Source organism: Liolophura sinensis, chromosome 5 (genome assembly GCF_032854445.1).
Source record: "Liolophura sinensis isolate JHLJ2023 chromosome 5, CUHK_Ljap_v2, whole genome shotgun sequence".
Classification (NCBI taxonomy): domain Eukaryota; kingdom Metazoa; phylum Mollusca; class Polyplacophora; order Chitonida; family Chitonidae; genus Liolophura; species Liolophura sinensis.
Window position 1 is genome coordinate 5,406,426 of NC_088299.1, and position 26,005 is coordinate 5,432,430.

The 26,005-nt window shown below is 37.2% G+C and overlaps 1 protein-coding gene across 1 annotated transcript; it reads left to right on the plus strand.

The window, feature by feature from the left end:
• The first annotated feature begins 7,603 nt into the window (after positions 1-7,603).
• LOC135465655 (cytochrome b-245 light chain-like) lies at positions 7,604-15,861 on the plus strand. Its single transcript, XM_064742948.1, has 6 exons — positions 7,604-7,797; positions 9,045-9,114; positions 10,754-10,828; positions 11,581-11,664; positions 11,930-12,011; positions 14,578-15,861. The coding sequence occupies exons 1-6, from the start codon at positions 7,740-7,742 to the stop codon at positions 14,749-14,751; spliced, it is 543 nt and encodes a 180-aa protein (XP_064599018.1). The 5' UTR covers positions 7,604-7,739; the 3' UTR covers positions 14,752-15,861.
• Positions 15,862-26,005: the final 10,144 nt, after the last annotated feature.

The window sequence follows — 26,005 nt, forward strand, 5'->3', positions numbered from 1 at the left end:
GAAAATATGATGGGCATAACTGGCTGTGATATGTGGCACAATTCGTCAGTAACATCCCAAACGTCGGACTGTTTACTTCGAGCACTCCGTGTTCCACCATCCATTCAACTGACCAAAAAATTAAAAAAAATTGAATGTTTAAGTATTGCGTTACACAACAATCAAACCAATCAATCAATCAAATTTACTCGCACAAAAGAGAGGTATTGAAAAAGGAGAGCACCCCTGTAAGATTCTTGCTGACCTTGATACGTTTTAAAATAGCTTTGTGTTTTATACAATCATAAATTAACGCCTAAAGCTTGGGCACATGTTTTTAGTGAACCTCAAGGGCTTTGTCCAAGCAGTAATTACACGCTGGTGTTTAATCCAGATTTTGAATGACGTATGTCTTCTTCTGTATGCCTGTAAGCCTTTACGTTTTTCACTGGGGATCTCATTGGCTTATCAGTGCGATAGCGTTGTTCTTTTGGTGTTGAAAACCTATTTTGGTACCATGTTGTTACACAAAGCCTACAGTACAAGATAACGGAACCCGGAAGTATATTTACCTTTTGTAAAACTTCGTCAGTAGATCTTACTATGGAAGGTCGTACAGAATATTCTACGTTTCGCCTGAAAAAGTATGCACGATTAATTTGGGTGGATATTTTTTTTTGCTTCGTTAATCACTGATTGAACAGATTCATACAAATGAATTCCAGAACCTTGAGGCATTTCCTTTCCAGAGAAGGTAACTCCTTAGGGTAGAAAAATACCAGGCAAAAATATTTTATGACCTGCAAGGCATGTTCGTAACTAATCTACAAAGACAAGCAATTTGTATACAGGAGCTTTTAAAACAATGGGAACTGTGAAATCCCATAGTTGCCTGGGACACTTCCACACGGATATTATTCAGTTGCTTTTTCCGTTCATTTAGACGTTTTGGGTTTTTCATCGTCCTCATTAAGCTGCGTTTCTCATACCTTGGTGAATTGCGACTGGGGTTGATTTAACATAGAGACAACTGACAATTCCTCACAACCTTCAATATGAACCCGTGATCATTTTGTTATAAATTAATATACTTCAGTGTAAACATGGTAAACTTTTCCCCCAGATTTCCACGGGGAGGGCGATGGATGCTTGCGAAAATTCTAAGGAAAGTACAGAAACAAAATCTAAATTTCATGACGCTTTAAGATTCTGAAATGCAGTTTGTAAACCTTGTTCATCAAGCAATTTTCGACTACGGCGCAAAACACCAGTCAAATAAATAATTAAATTATTCATGACAGGCTTTCAGGAAAGGACGGCATAAGTTTCCTCCGGTCTCTAACACGGTTCGTCCACCAAACTACAGGTATCTATCCGTAATTGCATGTTTCAGTATATATATATATATATATAGTAAAATATTTTAATTATTTATTTATTTGATTCGTGGTTAACATCTTATTGGAGAATTTTTGATAATAATTTTATGAGTGCAGTAAATTAAAATGCCGGCTGTAAAGCGCCTCCCAAACAGTGAACAAATTATTCGCCACGCACGTGACGTGGACTTAAAGACTTGTCTGCGTTATTATTAAAAAGCTAATGTTCAAAGGCCGTTATTCTGTACAAAAGGCATGCACAACGGGCGCCATGCAGCGCACATAAATTGTCACCAATACCACCAAGTAAGCTAAAAATCAAGTGTCCACGGATATTGTGTAAAACCGTACTCTCTAAAAACTACTGTGTACTAGTGGTACACACTGTTCTGGTAAAATGCACATCCACATAATTTTGTGTACCGGCTGTACACAAATTGTGTAATTCATGTAATGCATCCATGTACACTGACGTGTGTATGTGTGTGTGTACTGCAGATACATATGTCATTGTGGATGTGCCAATGTGTACACTATCGTTTTAGAGTAGTCAGTTAGAAAGAAAGAGATTAAATCCACGGCATGAACTGACTAACGGAATACAAACAAGTGTTCACGAGATTTTTGTTATATCGTGCGCACGACATAATAATGATATCTAATGCACGAGATAATTGCTAATATAATATAAGACAATACTATCGTGCGCATGTCTCAACAAAGGTCTCTCATTGACCATTTCTGTTGGTCAATTACCTCGTGAACACAACTGATCAAAACACAGCACAACTGACTTTTTCAAAGTTGTGTTGCTTTTTTTAAGTTATTTGTTTTTCTAACCGTGTCATTTTTACGGTTTCGTAGTTTTCAAAATGCGCGGGTGTATTTTAATCTCTCTGGACCTGTTCTTCTAGACTTCGCTGAATTAATGTCAACTTGATAAGCCTAGCTATATAATCTTTATAGAAAAAGACCTTTAACAATTGAAGCAGGCATGAATTAGTAGACTACTTTAAACTATACATAAATATTCTTTCATTTTTTTTTAGATATTTATGAAGAGAGTTAAAGGCGTTCAAACGTCTGAATTCTAAGGAGAGCTTTATGGACTGCACTAATAGGACGTTACAGGAAGTTTTTCCAGCTCTAATCACGACATTGAATGTTGAATAACTCTTTTTACCCATGAATAAAATATTACTGAAATAATGTTCTCAAGAATTCCTTGCTTCTGGTCAACATCAGGAAAAAAGTTGATGTGACGTCAGAGTTCCTAGATAACTTAAATATCTGAGTGCCTTTCCCCAACTCTTCAAAAAACTCTAAAAAATAAATAAAATAAATGAAAGTCATTTTATGCATAGTTATCAGTAATCAGTTGTCTTTCTGATGAACCTTATTTCACATTTATCTTTTCTTGTACTTAATAAAGATTAGAACCACATAATCGACAAAGTAAACATACACAAACATACGTATTAAGACAAGACAATTAAGCTTCCCTTTAAAGACCTACAGGGTTATATTAACCAGTCTTCGTTTCAAACCGTCATGTAAGCTAAATCTGATTTCATTGCATGATATCTGCTTGGAAACCTTGTTGAAGTCCATAATCATAATTCAGATAATATCCGATAACTAATGCTTTTAGCTGTGCTGCAGAAGGCCTGTCAGCTGGGATTGAACTCACAGCGACTGCCGTCGTATAAATGAAGTGCCCATGAGTATGGCGTTGAATGACAATTAAATAATATTGGCTTCGTGCTTAGTCATTGATAGGATACGCAAATATATGATGTCGGACCACAACAAAGGGAGATAACCTACTCAAGAGACACATTTGACGCCGTCTGCAGGATTCGAGAATATATCTGTACTCCACGTGACTGTTGTTGTCCAATGAAAAGCGGAGTATTTTGTCTGATGCGGGATACATACAGTTCCCTCTCCCCTGCTGTGGGCTGCCCCTCCCTATGCCACGCCGTCGGTTTCCTTAATCCATTTAACTTACTGGTAACCGTTACTTCAGCATATATAATTAAATGCGAAAGGTTGTTGGCTGCAATATATAAAACACCAATAAAATATAAGCATATGTTTCTTGAAATAATAAATATATTTCGGCTTTCGAAACAGAGCGTTATATAGGCCTCAATAATTTATTACTCGGGAAACCAGGCAATATTTTAGGCCTGCATAAGTTTTGCCGCGCAGTCAAAGAATAAATTTGTTAAAGGACACTTACTTAAGGACATATTCAAGATGCGATAGCTATCACATTTATAAGTGGTGAGAAACCTTAGCCGACATTTGGCAAGTTACTGACGGAATTTTCAAACATGTAACGTACCTATATGGACACGACACTGGTTTTCTTTTTCTTCGCCCAACGGCCACACACGCGTCGTTGGTCCCTAATTCTCACTGGGAATGAAAGCATGGGTATATGCAAAGTCCATGTCCAAGGACAGGTTTGAACCCCGTCTCGTGTGTACATGTACATGTACCATACCGCGATTGAAAAGCATGCGTCTCTGTCCACTATAGACCATTGCAGGTTTCCCAAAGAATACATGCTTCAAACTCATAAATTTCCAAAAGGTCAATGCAGTTAGGATTTAATCAAAAACCGGGTAATCTCGCCAGAAGTCAGCTCGGGCAACACGAAAGAAAGATTGGCGAATAACACAGCGGACTATCAGGTTTCTTGGATGCAATTTGTCCGCCTTGGTTATTTCCATGTAATAAAACAGCACTGTCCAAAGCCCCGGATCCGCACTTCACTGATTTAATGGGTCGTAATTTCAACCATACGACAGGCTGCACAGAAGAGGATGGCGTTAAATCTGATTTCAGTGGGCGATTAATACGATGATCTAATTGATTTTTCTTGCCTCAGTTCAGATTGAAATCGATGCGTGGGTATATATTGGCATGATTGGCCGGTCATAGATCAGTGAGTATACAGATCTATGCAGGTTGGTTCTACAGTGCCTGTAATGCGACATTTTTCTCTCGCTTTCCGTTCCATTTATTACGTTGCGTGTTTTCTGATGCATAATTGTATGATTTTTCGTCATTCATTACCACCGCCCATAGGTAAAGACAGACCTATTGTTAGGTTACTTTACTGGTACAGCGCTGCTTGGTAGCCTAGACAAACTAACGAAATCTCAGTGATGAAAAGCCTCTCCAACTAACACGAGAACTGGGTTCGAACTACCGGCCAGATCATTGGTCCAAGTTTTTAATGGACAATGGATTTGTCCGTCATGTTGTAGGCTAGGCCTAATAGAAAAAGAAGAAAAAAAAGAAGGAAATTCTTTCCCCAAAGTGAAAGACACATGACCTAGCTTAACATTCCTCAGATAATTTGCATATGTACTGAATACTGCTTAACCGCATATGCCTAAAATGTAGGCTAGCCATTTTTATAAATGGAAAAGATGGAAAAGATCTAGGTAGGCCGAGGCCTATATAGGCCCTATTATGCCTTATATGCAGGCCTCCTTTTTTCTATACGTAAGTTTAGGGTCTACCGGATAAGAAAATGTCCAAATTCAGAGACCAGGCGGTTAACGCTACAGTATGTAATTTTCTATTTTAAAAATTAACGGTTTCATTTTTATACTCAAAGGAGAGAGCTAACTCCCGTTAGGCTTTCATTCGTGACATTCTAACAGCCAAGCGGTCTAAGGGAGACAACTTCTGGTCATCTTTAACCTTGGACGTTTCTGCGAGTAAGAGCTCGATCGGAAACTTGTTAAACGGTAATCATTTGTAAAAGGAATATTCGGAGCAATTTCATAACCATCTAAACTACTGATGCGCTCTTAATGAAAGTCAACTGCCATGGACATCACATCCCAAGTGTTGTAGCTGGACCTATATTGGTGCAAACCGGAAGTATATTAATTTTACCTCCCTTTTGTTTTTCGCAATGAGAAAGTCAGAATTGGCGAGGGGAATTGGGGGCTAACTTGTTGGCGGCGGGGAGGAGCCGAGGAGGGGCTGGGTTAGGGGGCGCTGGTTGGCCATACATTTTCAATCGAATATCCAGATTACTAACAAAATACAGAAAAAAAACCGAACTGACTTTAGCATGGGTTCCAGCGCACGTTAATATTCGAGGAAATGAAATTGCAGATCAGGCAACAAAATCGAGTCTACAGGAATATCAACAAGATATAGACGTCCCCCTGAGCCAAACTGAAATATATACATTGATCAATACCCAAATTAACAATCAGTGGAAAGAGGAATGGGATAAAGAATCCCGCGGACGGTGGCACTATAAAATATTAAACGGAACGATTACAAAATTAAATTCGTTCCAATTACTGAATAACCAAAATGACAAAAATATATCACGCCTGAGACTAGGGAAAACAGGGCTCAAAGCACATCTAGCAACTATAATCCAAAATTCTTCACCAACTTGCCCAGCCTGTCAAGAGCATAATGAAACCATAGAGCACTATTTGCTACAATATATTAAACACAGAAAAGAACGAAGACGATTGACAGAATGCCTGAAAATCTACAAATGTGAGCTTGATCTTCAGGCTATCCTTAACCCCAAACCACATCTGAGAGCACAAATTTTTTCATTACCAAAAGAATACATAAAATCGACCGGTTACGAAAGTTGAATCTAATTAAACACTATTGACTAACAACGGCTATACCTTGGTTCTGAGGGCCGTTTCTGCTCTGGTCAACAATACGTCACTATTCTCTGATTAAAGAAAGTGCATTTTCCGAAATTGTCAAACACATATAGGGGCCTACTAACAACGGCGATACCTTGATTTTGAGGGCCGTTTATTCCACAAATACGTAATTCCTTCCTACAATTTTATTCCCAACCATATCGGCGAAACCTTCATCTTGAGGACCAGTAAAACATCTATGAACCGGATTTGCAAAAACATAGCACAAGAAAACAATGTAACCACAGAAGCTGATTACTGTAGTGATTAATAAAATTTCTCCATTTACTAATTCTCCCACTCGTTTGTTGTTATTATCTATTCTTATTAGTTGATATTTATTTTCTATTTATTTACAAATGTGAATATGATCACACGAGGGCAGACCCTTTATCAATTTTTGATTGGTAGCTGTACAACTAATATGCTCCTGAGTATCTGTTTGATCAAATATCTTCTTGCTTAAGATATACACTATCTTATAAACAAAACCCCGTCGCTTATCAAAACTTAACCTTCAGGTAACTCGGCAAATTTCGGCCCACATTTATAACACAAAAATCCATAAAAAAATTAACATGAAGCTGATAAACAACCAATTGGCCACCTTCTGGAGACATAGGGGACTGATCCGACCAGAAAAGCAAATTCTAACCAATGACGGAGAGCACATAAACACTCTAGGCCAGGAACTGTTCTAACGGTCTATGAAACGTGCTGTCTGCGCCGCCATGGGAGGCCACGAATAAAAACTGGAAATAGAAAAGGAAATCAACTAAAGTAGAAGAAGACAGGAAAAACAATAAGAAGACCCAAGGGACGAAAGAGAATTAACACCAAGGAAACGAAGACCAGAAGCATGAAAGACATCATAACAATAGGACTATCTCTTGTTTCAACTAAGTAGATGAGGCCTGACATCCTTGCACCTCAGTTATACTTGTCGCACCTGTTACAGGCACAGGTTTCCAGTACGCTGGTTTTTCCTGGACGGCGCCCGGTATAAGTGGCGGGAGCACCTGAACTCCACGTCACAGAGTAGGAAGCCGGAGAACAAAACTGGTATCCAATAAATAAAAGCATTAGGCCCCTACTTTTGTTTTTTTTACTGTGTCATTTTCTGTATAGGCAACTCAATGTAATTCTGTAATGTTGATCTATGTATTTCTAACATAAAGATATCGTAAATCTTTGTAAATAGCTTACCATTTATCCCCTTTCTAATAAATAACCATGGCAGTATTTGAACTTATACAATAAGCTATATACAAAAAGGATGAATTCCAGCAACTGACTCATGTAGCCTACATATGTGAATAGTATACCAACGCACTGCCATTATCCACCAAAAATATTCATGTGTTAATAAAAAATAAAACACTGATTTGATGGGCCACGATATCCGCCAGGAAAGTGACCCTAAAACCAGTATTTAAACCAAACAGATTTATTTATTTAATCCTGTGCTTCAGCCGAATCCAGTCTTTAGTTAGGGTTTTTGCATGTTCCATTCAGGTGTTGTGGCGCGTATGACTCAAACGAGGAAGTGCGTGTGAACGAAAGTTTGAAATATTTCAACTTATTTAAAGACACACGGAAGTAAGATTGAAGTCAGTTTAACTTGAAACGACTGAGATACTTCGACTGTCTCTAACAACAAGAGACAAAGATGGGGCAAATAGAATGGGCGATGTGGGCAAACGAGCAGGCCATAGTCAGCTCAGTTGGTAAGTAACACCAGCATTTAAACACTGAAATTTAGTGTGGCTCCTTTACCAGAGTCGAGTTCGTTTTTCATGTTCGTAGAAACCTTCTCTCAGTAACCCCTGGCTGACGTTACAGTTGCATTCCACAACTGACTGGGGACGTAAGGGTCTTACTAAACATGGAACAGCAGTGAAGAGCTCAACAGTATTCTTTATATATATATATATATATATATATATATATATATTTTTATATATATATATATATATATATATATATATATATATATATTGACAAAGAAAGAGGCAATACAGATAGGCACAATTTCTGATAAATGTCACACCAGGAGATCGACCTTTAAAGGAATGACTTGCAGCTTCCACAAATATTGAAATGTCTGGATTAAGAAACATAATGCCAGTAATTTTATCTATAGCTACATTTATAAATCTAAGTGATTATTCAAAACCTCTCTTTAAAAATATTGCTGGACTGGAGGAGTGTCATAGCCTTCTCATAATCTTCAGTTTGAGGTGGCAGCTTTTCAACTGGTGGGTCATTTATATTAGCCCCAGGTTTGCTCTGTAGGCCTGTAGTGGACTGGCATGGTTCACTGTGAAAATCAGGTCTTTTGACCATTATTGAGATGGAGTCTTTGATTCAATGGTTTACCGTTTACTGACTCGGGCACCCTGGTTCCTCCACCCATAAACCTGACATGACTACTGTCATATAAGTGCAAAATTCTTAAGTACAGTGTTAAACATCGATCAAATATATACATATTCAAGATCTATATACATGTATCATTTTAAAAATGTTAAGCAGATTCAAGGGTTCCCATAATTACTGGCCAGTCATTGTATGACATGTATGAAGTTACTAATATATATAGGAATGTTTGTGAGCTAAAGTTAAACTTGTTAAAAAAAATCAGTGGCTTATCCTGGGTACTCCTGTTTCCTCCACCCACAAAACCTTATTATGGCATTTAGCAACAACAAAATAAATAAACCTATAAATATTGCCTGATTTTAATTGGTTAAGCTAGAAAGATGACTAACCTATCCTTCATCAAGGCAGACTTATAGAGTCATAGAGTTGTACCTTTTTATGAAAATCCCTTTAAACCACTTTGGTGGAAAATGTGGTTTCCCCTTTCATGAGAATCACACATACATGCCTATGCATACAAACAAGTCAATCCAACCACTGCCAGGACATATTTATGTTATATAGAAATAATTTTCTTTTTCTTTTGTTTCAGTGACGATATTAGGAGGAATAATAGCAATTGCAGGACAGTTTAACCGCTGGCAAATTGGCATATATGCCATGTATCTTTTACACACAAGGTGCAAACACTTAAACTCTGTACCGTATGTCACCTAAACTTTGGTATGTAAAAAAGTGCATAAAAGCCTTAAAATGATACCTTTGATGACGACACATATAGTTTTTTTGATACCGATAGGCAATTAGTGAAACTTCCAAAAGAAAAAAAAAAACTTTCAGAATTGTGCCATATCTGTGAAACATTTAAGTGAAATACATTTCATGTAAATGTAGATGTGAATATAATATATGATGACACAGCAGTTACCATGGTTACATCTATTGACAGGGAGGTTGTGAATTCAAAGTGTCTTGTCACCAAAGGTTAAAAAACCAGCCTTACCAAATCTTCGACCTGTGATGTGTTAAAAGTGTCAGGTTTTATTTCCTGACATTAATTTGCTGATCTGTTGTCTTAGCGTTTTCTTCAGGAACTTCTCAGCTTTTTAACATTCAGCTCCTCAAATTTTCTCATGCCTACACATGCCTACTATAAATAACTAGAAGTGAGTCTTTTTTTATACCAAATGTTGTACAATATATTTACCTGGCATTTTTGACATGATACAGTAGAATCTTTTGTACCTTTCCTGCCATTAGTGGTAAAAGAGCTCAAATTTAGAACTCCCCTATTGATTGGTAAAATGTATATCAGTTTTTGACTGGTCGTAAGATTTTGTCATTTACCTTCAAGTTTAAGAGTATGTGGGAAGGTCTGGCAGCAACCTGCGGATGGTTGTCGGTTTCCTCCCTCCATATTACTGGTCGCTGTCATATAAATGAAATATTCTTGAGTGCACCATAAAACACCAATCAAATAAATAAATAAATAAATTTTTTAGAAAGTCATTCTGTATATTTAAAGATTCCTGAAAAAAGTGTGTTTTGAAAGGCAGCTAAATGTGATAAAATGTCACCCTTGATGCTGAAAGTTGCAGTTTTTCAAAGGGATATCACACAACCTTCCAAACAACATCATAACACCTTTCTAAGATCAGTGGGATCTTGCAAAGTGAACAGTTTACATGTATTGGTATGGATAAAATGTTATTTCAAATACACTTGACTACCTCACAGATTAAAGAACATTTATATACATGCATAAACTAATTCTTCAACTTTTTTTAACCACCTCTGCAACCAGTATTTTGACACATTCCAAGAGAACTATGGGACATAGAGAAATAATTTCCATTGTGTTAGGAAGCTTACATCTTTTGTGACACAAACAGATGAATTCGGGGTTTTTAGTAATAGTTGTATCGATAAATTATACTGAAAAAAGTGCTTGAGTTGTTGGAAAGGTTGATGATTTACAGCGCATTTATATATTACTATATACAGAGTTTACAATTACATGAGTGGTAAGGTCTTCCAGCAACCTGCAGATGGCCGTGGGTTTCCCCTGGACTCTGCCCGGTTTCCTTCCTCCATAATGCTGGCCACCATTGTATAAGTGAAATATTCTTGAATACGGCGTAAAACACCAATCAAATAAATAAATAAATAAATAAATACAGTTACATGTATACAGGTGTGAACCCAGTGGGGAGAATACAAATGTAGACAGCACTGGACTGTGTTGTGATTTACATGATGCTGTGTCATGCAGAGTCATTTCCTTAACTAACTGATGAACAGATCTGTGGGCTTTCTGGTCTTCCTGCTTGAGTACCCGCGGGGGAAGAGACAGAAGGGAAATACAATAGAAAGAATGTAAGTAAGAAGTATTTCAAACAAAGACTCTGTTGTTACAGTGTTGGAGTTACTGTGGTTACTCTAAGTGGGGTGTTTGCTCGCAGTAACAGTTTTGATACTAACGAGACACTGATGATCACTTGTAGAATAGCTTTGTCATGTCATATCAGCATATTAAAGGGAGACAACTCCTTGTTACTGCTTTCATTTTACCTTTGTATACATATACATACATACATACTGTATGAGGTTAATTTTAGCAGGTGACAAAATTACTGTCACACATGCAGTGTAATAGGCATTTGTCATAATTATGATGATATAATTTTCTGTGTGTATTGTGCGCTGTTTAACATTGGAGCTAGTGTGCTTGTATCCATATCCTTCTGAGTTGGCTGCGGGTGTATAAAATTAGGAGGTTTGTGTGGGGTTCAAATCCAACCTTAGTCCAGGAATTGAAATAGTCTTTTTTTCTTATATTATTTTTATCAACAATTTTATGGCTATTTGTGCAGTCTAACATTCACTAAAGACTAACTGTCTTGTAACACCAGTATCAATGTCACATATTTAACTCATGTGGAGGAAAGTTTGTCAGTAACTTGTTAACGGTCAGTGGTTTACCACGGGCTGTACATTTTCCACCAGGTGTGAAACTGACAAACATAAGTTGAAAATTCTTGAATTAAGAATTAAACAATAGTCAAAAAAACGTATAGGCTAAGCATTCAATATACATGTACACGTATATGAATATAACATATTTACAGGTATCAACAGTACATGACCAGAGTAATCCGTTGCGGTGGCCCAGTCACCAGAAATTACTACGTGCGATTTGTACTTCATTTGGTGTGAGTAACTCCATGGATGAGTGACTGAGTGACTCAGTGTAAAAAATCATTTGGCTGCATTCAAGTAAGAGGTCATATTCTGAATAAAAGGGTCATGTTCAAAACAAAAGGGTTATGTTTAAAACAAGAGGGCTATGTTCAAAACAAGAGGGTCATGTTCAAAACAAACACATGTAGCTCTAATAAAAGTTGTTTTCAATTTTAATACGCATGTATGTTCAAGATGCATATTAAAATTTATTCATGCAATTGTTTTTTTTTATAGAATTTGTGTGCCATTAGTTTTCATTTTACCCACACTACTTGGCGGGGCGAGCCTGTTGATCACAAGTGCAATCTACTTTGTGGTAAGTACATGATTATTACCTTCGTCACAGAAGATCATGTCCTTGCCAGCATTTGTTTCTCTACCTGTCTGTCTGCCTGTTAGAAATGTTTAAGGAAAAGGGTATGCCCCAATATGGAAGGAATTTTGTGCAGAGATCTATGGACCTTAGACTAAGGACAAACTCATTAAAGTTTTGTGGTGGTTCCGTTTGGGATGTATCTCTGCAAATTTTTATAAACAACTCTTCACTGTTAACCGTTAAATTTAGGACAAAAATGTAAAATATCATCGTTGACTGAAATGGATACATTTTGCTGGGATAGAGGTGTGCACTCCTACCAGTATTATATGTATATTCTGTACTTTGCTAATTTGTATGGCAAGACTGATCTTAAGTCATTGTAAATCTTGAAACTTTTCAGTCACTGTAAATCTTGAAACTTTTCAACCACTAAAACACTTTTTTTTCAGTGGAATTTATACACACAACTATTACGGAAATGATGCTAAAAATGATTTGTTTGTGCCATTATAGATGCATACTTCATAAATCTGTGCAAATTATTTCTCTACACCCCATAATTCTCCGCGAATGTTTCAAAATATTGTTTGTGGAGGTGATTGAAAAGGTTGAAGATTTAGGGTACATGCTACACATACATGTATGTGATCCCCTGTTGTAGATCAGGATTAAATTTTATGTCAGTTTTGTGTATTATATTAAAATTAAGTTTGCTTGAGGCCATAACACATGATTTTGGGATTTCTGAGAATTTGCCAACATATCTAATACTTTATATCCCCATTATTCTTACCTTACGTTTTTCTCCAGAGCTGTGGCTACACATAAATCCAAATCTATCAGTTAATAAATTATTTTGGTTGCCTAGCAACAACATCAGTGTGATCAGAGCCAAAAAGATGATCCCCTTCATTCCTTCTCCATTTATGTTCTGGTTTTTTTTTTTATATTTAGTGTATTAGTATTAATCTTGCAATATTACATGTATGAATGCTAATAATAAAAGAAATAACATGCAGTTTTATATTGCATTTTCAAAATCTTTATGTGCTGTCAAAGTTCAGAGTTTGACTGGATTATTCATCTGCTGAGGTTAATACAAGACCGTGAAAAGCATGGAAATTGAAAATACCTTCGGACGTTCTTGTAGTTGGGCCTGGGAAAGCCTCGAAATTCAGAAGCACTTGACACACATACTGTGGGCTGATCACTAAATTGACTACAGAACCAATTTAAGTACCGTATGTAGTATACTGACATTCCCTTGAGGAAATTTATTTTTCTGTAACTTGGAAATTGCTTGAGTGAGTGAGTGAGTCCTTGGGGTTTAACGTCGTACTTAACAATTTGTCAGTCATGTGACGACGAAGAAATTGCTTGACATGCAGCACCAAGCTGTCACGGTGTATATGTACAAGTTCAGGTCCTATTGTCATTTTACGTTGATTTAGGCTTGTCTAACTGTGAAATAGTTATTCCAAGCCTACCAATTAGGCGTATTTGGTTTATTTGCCCTAAATGACGTAAAATTTCACCCCACAAAAAGTGCAATTTTAAAGACAAAGAAATGTCTCAAAATATTACTTTTCGTGCAGAAACATACAAATTTCCAGTAAAATACCATCCCATTTTCCAAGCAAACCTGAAAGCACCATTCCAAAATCTATACACCTCTCTGAATCATGAAAAATGGGTAAGTTAGTCATGGACAAAATATTTATTTGATCTGTTGATTAGTGGTTTACATTGTACTCAAGAGTATTTCACCTAAACAACAGCGGCCAGCATTATGCTGGTTGAGACCCACGACCATCCACAGGCTGCTGGCAGTCCTTTCCACATACGGCCGAAGAGGAAGGCAGCAAACATTGGACTTGAACTCAGAGCAACCACATTGGTGAGGAGGCCTCTGGGTCATTCCTGCACACTGGCACAATAACCAGATGGACTACAAAGCCGCACCCCCCCCACCCCCCTCCGCAAAGGTGTATGAATCCTGCTCACGTTTGGTTTGACTATTCCCTGTTTTTTCCACATTTTTTCACCTGCTTATTTTGCTTGTTCGTCTTAAAACACCTGCAGAGTGCCCTTGTCCGACAGAATGCTTAATTGGGGCTATTAATGTTCAATAATGCTTATTGGACTTTTTCGCTAATGTCCAATGAGGACCATTTGGCTTCCATCAGTAGGGTGTGCATATCTGTACATTACATGTGAAAATCTATCCCTAACTTCTGTTAGTCAAAGAGAAGAGTACATGCATATAGCGATTGCTTTTTCTGTAGGTCAGGTTTTCTCTAACTCTGTCAATGACCACATGGCTGAGTTGTGTTGACCATGTGAGAAGCCTGTGAGTAGTGCATGTATCTTTTGGCTCATCAAATATGTAAAACTCTGTATATTATACCTGCATGCACATGTGTTATAAATGTATATTGTATGATTATCAAAATCAGGTTAGAGAAGCATTGATGCTTACAATCTTTGATTGTAACTTCACGTGTTTTTTTCCCTTTTTTACAGTTAAGTCATTTCCATATCCTTTTTTGTTTTATGACTACAGGCTGCAATTAAAGGAGAGGAATGGAAGCCAGTTGGTCTTGACAGGAAGCAAAGCCCTTCGAAAAAGGCTGGTCCAAAAGCTTCTATCAGCCGCCCACCCAAGAGAGCCCCGCCTCGTGGTCCTCAGCCAGCCATAGCTGAGGCAGAGGAAACAGAGTTGCCCAACAAATACTGAGTTCTCTTCCCTTTGAACACACAGCCTTGTCTTTCCACACTCACTGTCATGACTGAATATCATCAGGATGTTTGACTCATGTGTGAATATTTTGTTTACATATACATGTAGATGTGTTAAAGATCAAACAAAATACAAAACTGATAAAACAATAATTATAGTATTATGGTGATAGAATTGTATAACCTTCATTTCAGCATGGGAAACCTAGCTGGCAATTAATTGTAATCATGAATATTGTGAATTTACTGAAAGGAGAAGAAGACATAAAAATGATGGCAAAGTCAAAACTTATTTGAAAATATTATCTTTAATATTTCTTTTTTTATTTCGAGAGAAAAGGGTATTTGAAAATATTTTTGTACGGTGGGTAGTTGGGACCAACTTTGGTATTTATCGTTGCCTTAATTATGATAATATTCATGAACATAATAAAAATATAAATATGATCCAAATTGAGGTGTAATTCATTTGTTAGCAGAAAAGAACAAATTGTAGTGCAAAAATATTTATTAAACCTGTGTTACATCCTCATTTATGACATTAAACGAAGACTTTAAATGCCAAAAGGTAGCCCAAAATACCCACAGTACAAAAATTATTTTCGAGTGTCTTTTTCTCCTTAAGGAAAAGTCGGAATAATACTGAAGACCACATTTAGGAATAACCTTTCGCACCCTTTCATCTGAACTTTATGTCATCTTTATGTTTTCTCCACCTTTAAATTATGTCATTGTTAAGTCGAATTGACTGTAATTCTTTTGACGTGTGGCTCTTTTATTGTTGAATTATTAAGTCTTTGGACTCCAAACAGAGCCAGAATGCCCTGCACAACAATAACTTACCTGATAATACTAAAATGCTTTTACCCACACATACACATGCAGGTGTTGTTCATATGACTTCAACATTAATCATTAATTGAGATATTTTCCCTATTAACAATATATTTATGAGAAAGAGTGTGCCATTTAAAAATGTCACTCACGTAAAGTTTTTACAATGTATGATTTTTTATTTTGTATTTTTGATACCATCTCATTCATATTCTATGCCGGATAACCATGCAATGATAAACACTTTGCAGTTTGTCCATTTTTTTTAAACCCCAAGTCTGCATTACCGCACCTTCCATCATTTTGTAGGCAAATCTGAATATGGTTTAAACCCTCCTAATGCGTAGTTTGTGTAGATGAGGGCGTCAGTATGTAATGGATTAGTTGAGTATTTAGAGCGTCATGGGGGTGGAGGTGGGGGCTGATGAAGTAGTGGAGGATATGCCACTCTTCCGATGGCCGTTTTGTAGAAGAATGCATAAGTGTTAACACATGTTGATTGATAAATGATATTATCGGACAAAATGACCTGGGAAGTCGTTTAATCTGAAGATTTTCTGCTGTTTTCATTTTTTTTTTTTTGGAAGGATATATTTTTTCTGTAAAAAGTTATATATGATATTATACTTTCAGCTATATTTTAAACTGAATGCAAACCTGCACCCCTAGGAGTGAAATAAACATATTTTTTTATTAACCATGCGTTGAAAGCTTATTTTTCCTCAGCTAAGGGTCATATTACAATAGCTTAAATGTTATGGGCAGTTCACCAAGGAGTTTTTGCTCGCTTGTTTAAACTACATACGTAGCATATGTCATGTCCGAAGCGTTGGCCTCCAGTATAACAACGAAAGCGATGTTAAAGTAAATGTTACAGTTAGGGGTGGTATCTTAAAAGTACTGCATATATTGAGCTCAGATTGTGCACACATAGAGCACAACAAGACGGAGGAGATGTTCCATCGTTAAATTGTGTATCCATCTTAAATACTGTAAATTACAAAATTCATATCTGAGGGTATTGATTTATTTATTCATTTGTTTTATTTGATTGGTGTTTTACACCGTACTCAAGAATATTTCACCTATATGACGGCGACCAGCATTATGGTGGGAGGAAACCGGTCACAGCGCGGGGAAAGCCCCCGACCTTCTGCAGGTGGCTGCTACACCTTCCCACGTGCAGTTTAGGGTAATAGGATCAGTGTTTAAATAGTTCTAAATATTAATATGTACAATAGTACTACACACATACAAAGCACAATATCACGAGGGGGTGTCCGGTCGTTCGATGCTCAGTAATGTTCTAATGTGCATATTAATTACTGTATATTACCAAATCCACGACTTCAGTACTTAATCAGCTGAAGTTTTACAATCTTGTCTCCTGTACAGGCAGTATCATTGCCAATCCTAAGTTCATGTATGTGTTAAATGCTTGGGGAAGAAATCATTAAAATTCACTGTCCAATTAAAAGATGAAAATACATATCTTAACAAATTTTCTGAACTATGACGTGTATTTAAGAGGTTCATAATTTACATAGCTAACATGATATAACGCAGGCGTGTTTAGCCTTAATTGTGTCATTCACCAGATGAAATTCCCAGTCTTTCAAGCAATGTGTGTTTATAAACATGTAGATCATTGCTCTCCATTTTGTAAGAATCGGTGCGAGGCGAAATATGTGATTAAAGCTCTATCTTTAGATAGTAATGGTAAAATGTTGCAATGAACAAATTTTATGTTTCTGAAATAAATGCAGTCTCCGTGAATTTATCTACTTTTTTAATGGTCCACGTGAGACCTATGACACGTTTCTAATGGCCTTATTCGATAGAAGTATATATATATATATATATATATATATATATATATATATATATATATATATATATATATATATATACTCCAGGATCTTTCACATGCACGATGCTGTTCAGTTTTATGGTGGAGAAATTCGGTTTAAACCATCGACCCTTGGTAACTTACTGACCAACATTCCCACGTGAGACACACAGTGGTGATGTTGAACGAACATCCCAAAACGGTCATACTAGATGTGTATAATGTCAACAACAACACTCCATGCCGATAATATACAATCTCCGTGCACCTCACTTAAAAATGAAGGCTATCAGCTCCCACACGATACTGAGGCATTGTGGGAAATAATTTAACATTACGACATTCTATAACCACGATAATTTATAACCACGATAATTCATCATGCCGATCAGTACTATGAGTTCTAACCCCAGTTCAATGTTTAGCCCAGAAAGCATATGACACACCTAGCACATAACACATGTGATATGTATGTTGGCATCTTGCCAAAACCTGAACCTGTGATGGCTTATAGCCTTGTACTCCAAACTGAACCTGTGATGGCTTATAGCCTTGTACTCTAAACTGAACATGTGATGGCTTATAGCCTTGTACTCCAAATTAAGGGTGGAAACAATACGTCCACGGCTACTATCAGAGTTAATTAAAACACAAATTCCATACGTTAGGAAAATTTCATTCACCTATACATTTCGAACCCAGCCTAACATTTGGTGCATGTACATACACGAATCTGTAAGTCATCGGGTATGTGGAAATGGCAAAATCTGTATCGGTAAAACAATTTTCAACTAGTACATGTAATCCATCTGTTGAAAGTTTCGATTGGAACGAATAAAATCAACATCCGCCATGTTCTCAACCAAAAATCCCAATTCTTTTACTGTATATTCATATCCCTCAAGTACATAAAAACGCTTATGTTGTATGATTTTTTGGTTTGACTTGTGTTTTACGCCGTACTCAAGAATATTTCATTTATACGACGGCGACCAGCATTATGGATGGAGGAAACCAGGCAGAGCCTGGGAAAGATCCACGACCACCTGCATGTTGCTGGCAGAACTTTCCACGTACGGACGGAGAGGAAAACCGCAAGAGCTGGACTTGAACTCACAGTGACCGTATTGGTGAGAGGTTTCTGGGTCATTACGCTGCTCTAGCGCGCTAACCAATTGAGCCGCGGAGGCACCCCATGTTTTATGAACACAAACTTGTGTTCTTTCCAACAAAAGCCTTGTTTCATATTCTTGAACAACTCTAACTTGTGGTGAATTAACACGAGGTTTTGGTTGTGTTTTATTTTCTTGCATCACAAACACGTGTACTTCACATTTATATACCACATGTTTGTGTTGGGGTAACATATTTCTTTGTTGTTTGCGGTGTTTGATTTCAAATCAAATATTTTTTTGCCTCAACAGCCGCCACGTACATGTACCTTGCCGGCAGTTCGGACTGACAGCAAGTCGGGAGTTAGATTGGTTTGTTGGAATCAAAAGTTTGGGTTGATTACCTTTTTAGGAAGGATTGCCAATGTAGATTTGGACATTTGTACAAACCGCGAGACTTTGAGCATCAGTGCGCTTTTACCAAATTCCAAGACCGTTTCTAGTTTTAAAGGTTAGAGACATTGTCCTCGAAAATAATTACGTTGGGGACCTGTACTGCATAGTTTGTTGAACCGTGTAATTCGTTCTTCTGCATAATTTGTTTTATTACGCTAACCTTTGTCTCCAGTTGTTGTTCGTGTGAATCAGTAACTGTAGATGTATACATGGGGGCTGAAGTCCTAGTCAGCAATTTGTTTGAGGAGTCCTTAGGTGAGTGCTCATATACGGTGTCTTCTTGTGGCAGAGCGAGTCCATGCCAATCAAAGTGCTGCCACCACTGAAGTACCATGCCGAAGACACAAGATATGACGCCCCACCCAGTCACATTATACTTACACTACGCCAACCAGTAGTGTTTCCTTGCTAACCTCTCAACGCTGGGCGCCAAGTGAGCAGAAACAGGTACCATTTTTAAAGTGTTTGGTATGACCCGACCCGGGTTTGATATTGAGTCTCCCGACTTCCAGGAGGCCGATCCCGTCCAATTGTGATCGGTGACCTTTTTGGCTACATGTTTACATGTGTACACATCAAAAAGCATCTTTATCTTAAGTATTTTTACACGTGCCTGAATGTGGTAAATATTAGACTGAGGTCAATAGCATGCATGTAAATATTGGCAGGCTTCGTTTATATGTACGTAGACACAACATCACACATTGAAATGTGCTAACATGCCATGTATGTATATATACGCGAAAACGCATCATTGTTTTAAGTATCTGATGGAAGTAACTATAGATACTGAACTGACTGTCATAAACGAAACGAAAAAAAAACAAACAAACAAAAAAAAAACAATAAAAAAAAAACAAAAAAAAAAAACAAGAAAATTCAAAGGATGTATATCCCATAGGCCAAATTTCCCCATGGAGAAAGCTGGTTTCCGAACTTGAACGGAGGGCTACAGAATGAATGTGTGCTCAAACTGTTATCAAAACTGAACAATCTGGAAATCGGTAAATATTTCAAAAACCACACAAAGACCCATCGATATGAAGGAAATAGGTGCAAAATCGATGTGGAACGTATACACGAATCCGGGATATTTTAGAATTAAGTCTGCAGTTTTACAAATTTTTTTTCAAAAAAAGGTGCACACAACATTTCATGCAAATCAGGTATAGCACCTGAAAAAAAACGTAATTGCACGGCAACTAATGACCAATAAGAATCAGGGACGTCGCTAAATACGCGAAACTTATATACAAGCCAGGATTCCTTTAGAATTTGACCTTAAACCAGGATTCTACTGGCGGACTGAGCGTCCCAGAGAATTGGTTCCTTCTCATTGTTTTCCTCAGATTGTTTATTACATGTGGTGACAACACAGCAATTAACATCAATACACACGTTGCTGCACTGTTTAAGCATTTACATTAACAATAAGAAAAAAAGCCTATAGCGAGGTAGACCTTGAACTAACATAGCATATATGAGTCCCACAGTAAACTGATAAGAGGCCATATTTCCCCGTTTACGTGTGACTATTTGTCAACTATCGCCTGATTTCAATGCTCTGTTGCCACTTTGTAGACATGTTTACCATTAATGTCTACGTAAAGGTTGATATACAATGCCTTGTGTTGCTATGGATACATCACACGAAACTTTGGAGGGTTATTCTGAAAGTAAAGGGTCATATTTCACATTTAAGTCGTGCATCATGCAGCTGACTGGACGGATTTGGGCGCAACAAAAAAATTTATTCACTGAAACTGGCGCTCTTTTTTCACCCAGTACGTCAACGAAAATAAGACAGCGCCAGAAAGCAATGATCTGATCTGAACCGGGAGCTGTGCGCATTGATCACAAATGGCACTCTTCCCTAAATGCTGCATGGCAGGCGAATCCACAGTAACAGCCACAGTAACTGCAACTGACTTCAACAAGTGTAAGAGGTTTTTTTAAAATAGCATCCAAAACCATGGGATTAAAAACATACAGGCACTCGCTCAAAGGGACGTGTAAAAATAAATTTTGCTGGCATTCTAAACCAAGGAAATGTCAACATTTATATCACACCGTTTCGCACTATTCTCTAAACAGTAGAAGGCCATTCCAAAACAAAATAGGCTATGGATTTATCTCTTACTGGCTCATAGCTAAGTTGCTCTACGAGATATTCAAGCATTATATTATATTCGACAATGTTAAAAAATGTATTCCACTTCGAATCTCATCTGCACCGAGAAATCTATATAAAAAAGTGAGCAAGTAATCTATTTATCGCTTTTGTTGCGGGAGCATATGGCACAATGCTCGTCCTACATAGTGAGTCCGTATTCTTCGCTAAACGCATATATTCCTCTATAACGTACAGTTCTAAAATTAAACTGTATATATCACTTTGTCAGCGATAGAGGAAAGACCGAAATCGGACATACAATGAATACGTATTTATTGTTAAATATGTTTACTTCTAGCATTACCCTTTTGGATCTATGTAAGCTGCCCATTTGGTTTTAACCTGGTGACATCCCTAATGCTTATATTACTTTTCCCGCATACAAAATTCGCTATCGGAATGTATTGCATTAGCGGAATGCATTCGTTATCGGAATGTATCCTTTAGCAGAATGTATGCGTTAGCACAATGTATATGCGTAAGAGGTATGTGAGCATTACAGCAATGTGCGAATTAATGGAATATATGCGTTACCGGGATGCACATGTGTAACTTAGCGGTATGTATATGTTAGCGGAATGTATGCCTTAGCGGAATGTATGCCTTAGCGGAATGTATGCCTTAATTCAATGTATATGCGTAAGAAGAATGCAAACATTACAGCAATGTGCGTATTAATGGAATATATGCGTTAGCAGAATGCATGCGTTAGCAGAATTTATGTGTTTGCGGTAAGTATGCCTTAGTGGAATGTATGCGTTACCGGAATGTATTCGTCAGCAATATATATATGCGTAACAGGAATGTAAGCGCTACAGCAATGTTCGAGTTAATGGAATATATGCGTTAGCGGAAGCGGAGTGTATGCGTTACCGAAATGTATGCGTGAAGGAATGTATGTGCGTAAGAGGAATGTAAGCGTTACAGCAATGTGCGAAGAAATGGAATACATACGAGTGTATGTGTTAGCAGAAAGTATGCGTTAGTGGAATAAATGCATTAGCAGAATGTATATGCGTGAGAAGAATGTAAGCGTTACAAAAATGTGCGAATTAATGGAATATAATTAAATAAATTTAAGTAATAATATAATATACGTTAGCGGAATGCACAGGTGAAAGCTAGCGGAATGTATGTGTTAGCGGAATGTATGCGTTAGCGGATTGTATGTGACAGCAGACTGTATATGTGTGAGAGGAATGTAAGCGTTACATCAATGTGCGATTTAGTGGAATATTTGCGTTAGCAGAATGCACATGTGTAAGCCAGCGGATTGGGTTAACGGACTGTATGCCTTAGCGGAATTTATGTACTTACGGGGAATATAAACGTTAGAGCTATTTACAAGTTTACGGAATGTAAGTGTTAGCGGAATGTATGCAATGTGCGAGTTAGTATAAGCTATGCTTGAGCGAAAAAAAACATGCGTTAGCAGAATGCAAGGAGACATCATCCTCCTGTGCCTTAAATGCATGCAGTGTAAGAAAACTGTAAGCATAAAAATAAATACATAAATTAAGAATTAAAAAGATAATTGAGACCACACTGTGTCCTGCAGTTACACAATCACTGCTTCTTGTGGCTTTTATTGTTGAATTATTAAGTCTTTGGACTCCAAACAGAGCCAGAATGCCCTGCACAACAATAACTTACCTGATAATACTAAAATGCTTTTACCCACACATACACATGCAGGTGTTGTTCATATGACTTCAACATTAATCATTAATTGAGATATTTTCCCTATTAACAATATATTTATGAGAAAGAGTGTGCCATTTAAAAATGTCACTCACGTAAAGTTTTTACAATGTATGATTTTTTATTTTGTATTTTTGATACCATCTCATTCATATTCTATGCCGGATAACCATGCAATGATAAACACTTTGCAGTTTGTCCATTTTTTTTAAACCCCAAGTCTGCATTACCGCACCTTCCATCATTTTGTAGGCAAATCTGAATATGGTTTAAACCCTCCTAATGCGTAGTTTGTGTAGATGAGGGTGTCAGTATGTAATGGATTAGTTGAGTATTTAGAGCGTCATGGGGGCGGAGGTGGGGGCTGGTGAAGTTGTGGAGGATATGCCACTCTTCCGATGGCCGTTTTGTAGAAGAATGCATAAGTGTTAACACATGTTGATTGATAAATGATATTATCGGACAAAATGACCTGGAAGTCGTTTAATCTGAAGATTTTCTGCTGTTTTCATTTTTTTTTTTTTTGGAAGGATATATTTTTTCTGTAAAAAGTTATATATGATATTATACTTTCAGCTATATTTTAAACTGAATGCAAACCTGCACCCCTAGGAGTGAAATAAACATATTTTTTTATTAACCATGCGTTGAAAGCTTATTTTTCCTCAGCTAAGGGTCATATTACAATAGCTTAAATGTTATGGGCAGTTCACCAAGGAGTTTTTGCTCGCTTGTTAAACTACATACGTAGCATATGTCATGTCCGAAGCGTTGGCCTCCAGTATAACAACGAAAGCGATGTTAAAGTAAATGTTACAGTTAGGGGTGGTATCTTAAAGTACTGCAATATATTGAGCTCAGATTGTGCACACATAAGAGCACAACAAGACGGAGGAGATGTCTCCCATCGTTAAATTGTGTATCCATCTTAAATACTGTAAATTACAAAATTCATATCTGAGGGTATTGATTTATTTATTCATTTGTTTTATTTGATTGGTGTTTTACACCGTACTCAAGAATATTTCACCTATATGACGGCGACCAGCATTATGGTGGAGGAAACCGGTCACAGCAACGGGGAAAGCCCCCGACCTTCTGCAGGTGGCTGCTACACCTTCCACGTGCAGTTTAGGGTAATAGGATCAGTGTTAAATAGTTCTAAATATTAATTTGTACAATAGTACTACACACATACAAAGCACAATATCACGAGGGGGTGTCCGCTCGTTCGATGCTCAGTAATGTTCTAATGTGCATATTAATTACTGTATATTACCAAATCCACGACTTCAGTACTTAATCAGCTGAAGTTTTACAATCTTGTCTCCTGTACAGGCAGTATCATTGCCAATCCTAAGTTCATGTATGTGTTAAATGCTTGGGGAAGAAATCATTAAATTCACTGTCCAATTAAAGATGAAAATACATATCTTAACAAATTTTCTGAACTATAACGTGTATTTAAGAGGTTCATAATTTACATAGCTAACATGATATAACGCAGGCGTGTTTAGCCTTAATTGTGTCATTCACCAGATGAAATTCCCAGTCTTTCAAGCAATGTGTGTTTATAAACATGTAGATCATTGCTCTCCATTTTGTAAGAATCGGTGCGAGGCGAAATATGTGATTAAAGCTCTATCTTTAGATAGTAATGTAAAATGTTGCAATGAACAAATTTTATGTTTCTGAATAAATGCAGTCTCCGTGAATTTATCTACTTTTTTAATGGTCACGTGAGACCTATGACACGTTTCTAATGGCCTTATTCGATAGAAGTTATATATATATATATATATATATATATATATATATATATATTATATATTATATATATATATATATATATATATATATATATACTCCAGGATCTTTCACATGCACGATGCTGTTCAGTTTTATGGTGGAGAAATTCGGTTTAAACACATCGACCCTTGGGTAACTTACTGACCAACATTCCCACGTGAGACACACAGTGGTGATGTTGAACGAACATCCCAAAACGGTCATACTAGATGTGTATAATGTCAACAACAACACTCCATGCCGATAATATACAATCTCCGTGCACCTCACTTAAAAATGAAGGCTATCAGCTCCCACACGATACTGAGGCATTGTGGGAAATAATTTAACATTACGACATTCTATAACCACGATAATTTATAACCACGATAATTCATCATGCCGATCAGTACTATGAGTTCTAACCCCAGTTCAATGTTTAGCCCAGAAAGCATATGACACACCTAGCACATAACACATGTGATATGTATGTTGGCATCTTGCCAAAACCTGAACCTGTGATGGCTTATAGCCTTGTACTCCAAACTGAACCTGTGATGGCTTAATAGCCTTGTACTCTAAACTGAACATGTGATGGCTTATAGCCTTGTACTCCAAATTAAGGGCGGAAACAATATGTCCACGCTACTATCAGAGTTAATTAAAACACAAATTCCATACGTTAGGAAAATTTCATTCACATATACATTTCGAACCCAGCCTAACATTTGGTGCATGTACATACACGAATCTGTAAGTCATCGGGTATGTGGAAATGGCAAAATCTGTATCGGTAAAACAATTTTCAACTAGTACATGTAATCCATCTGTTGAAAGTTTCGATTGGAACGAATAAAATCAACATCCGCCATGTTCTCAACCAAAAATCCCAATTCTTTTACTGTATATTCATATCCCTCAAGTACATAAAAACGCTTATGTTGTATGATTTTTTGGTTTGACTTGTGTTTTACGCCGTACTCAAGAATATTTCATTTATACGACGGCGACCAGCATTATGGATGGAGGAAACCAGGCAGAGCCTGGGAAAGATCCACGACCACCTGCATGTTGCTGGCAGAACTTTCCACGTACGGACGGAGAGGAAAACCGCAAGAGCTGGACTTGAACTCACAGTGACCGTATTGGTGAGAGGTTTCTGGGTCATTACGCTGCTCTAGCGCGCTAACCAATTGAGCCGCGGAGGCACCCCATGTTTTATGAACACAAACTTGTGTTCTTTCCAACAAAAGCCTTGTTTCATATTCTTGAACAACTCTAACTTGTGGTGAATTAACACGAGGTTTTGGTTGTGTTTTATTTTCTTGCATCACAAACA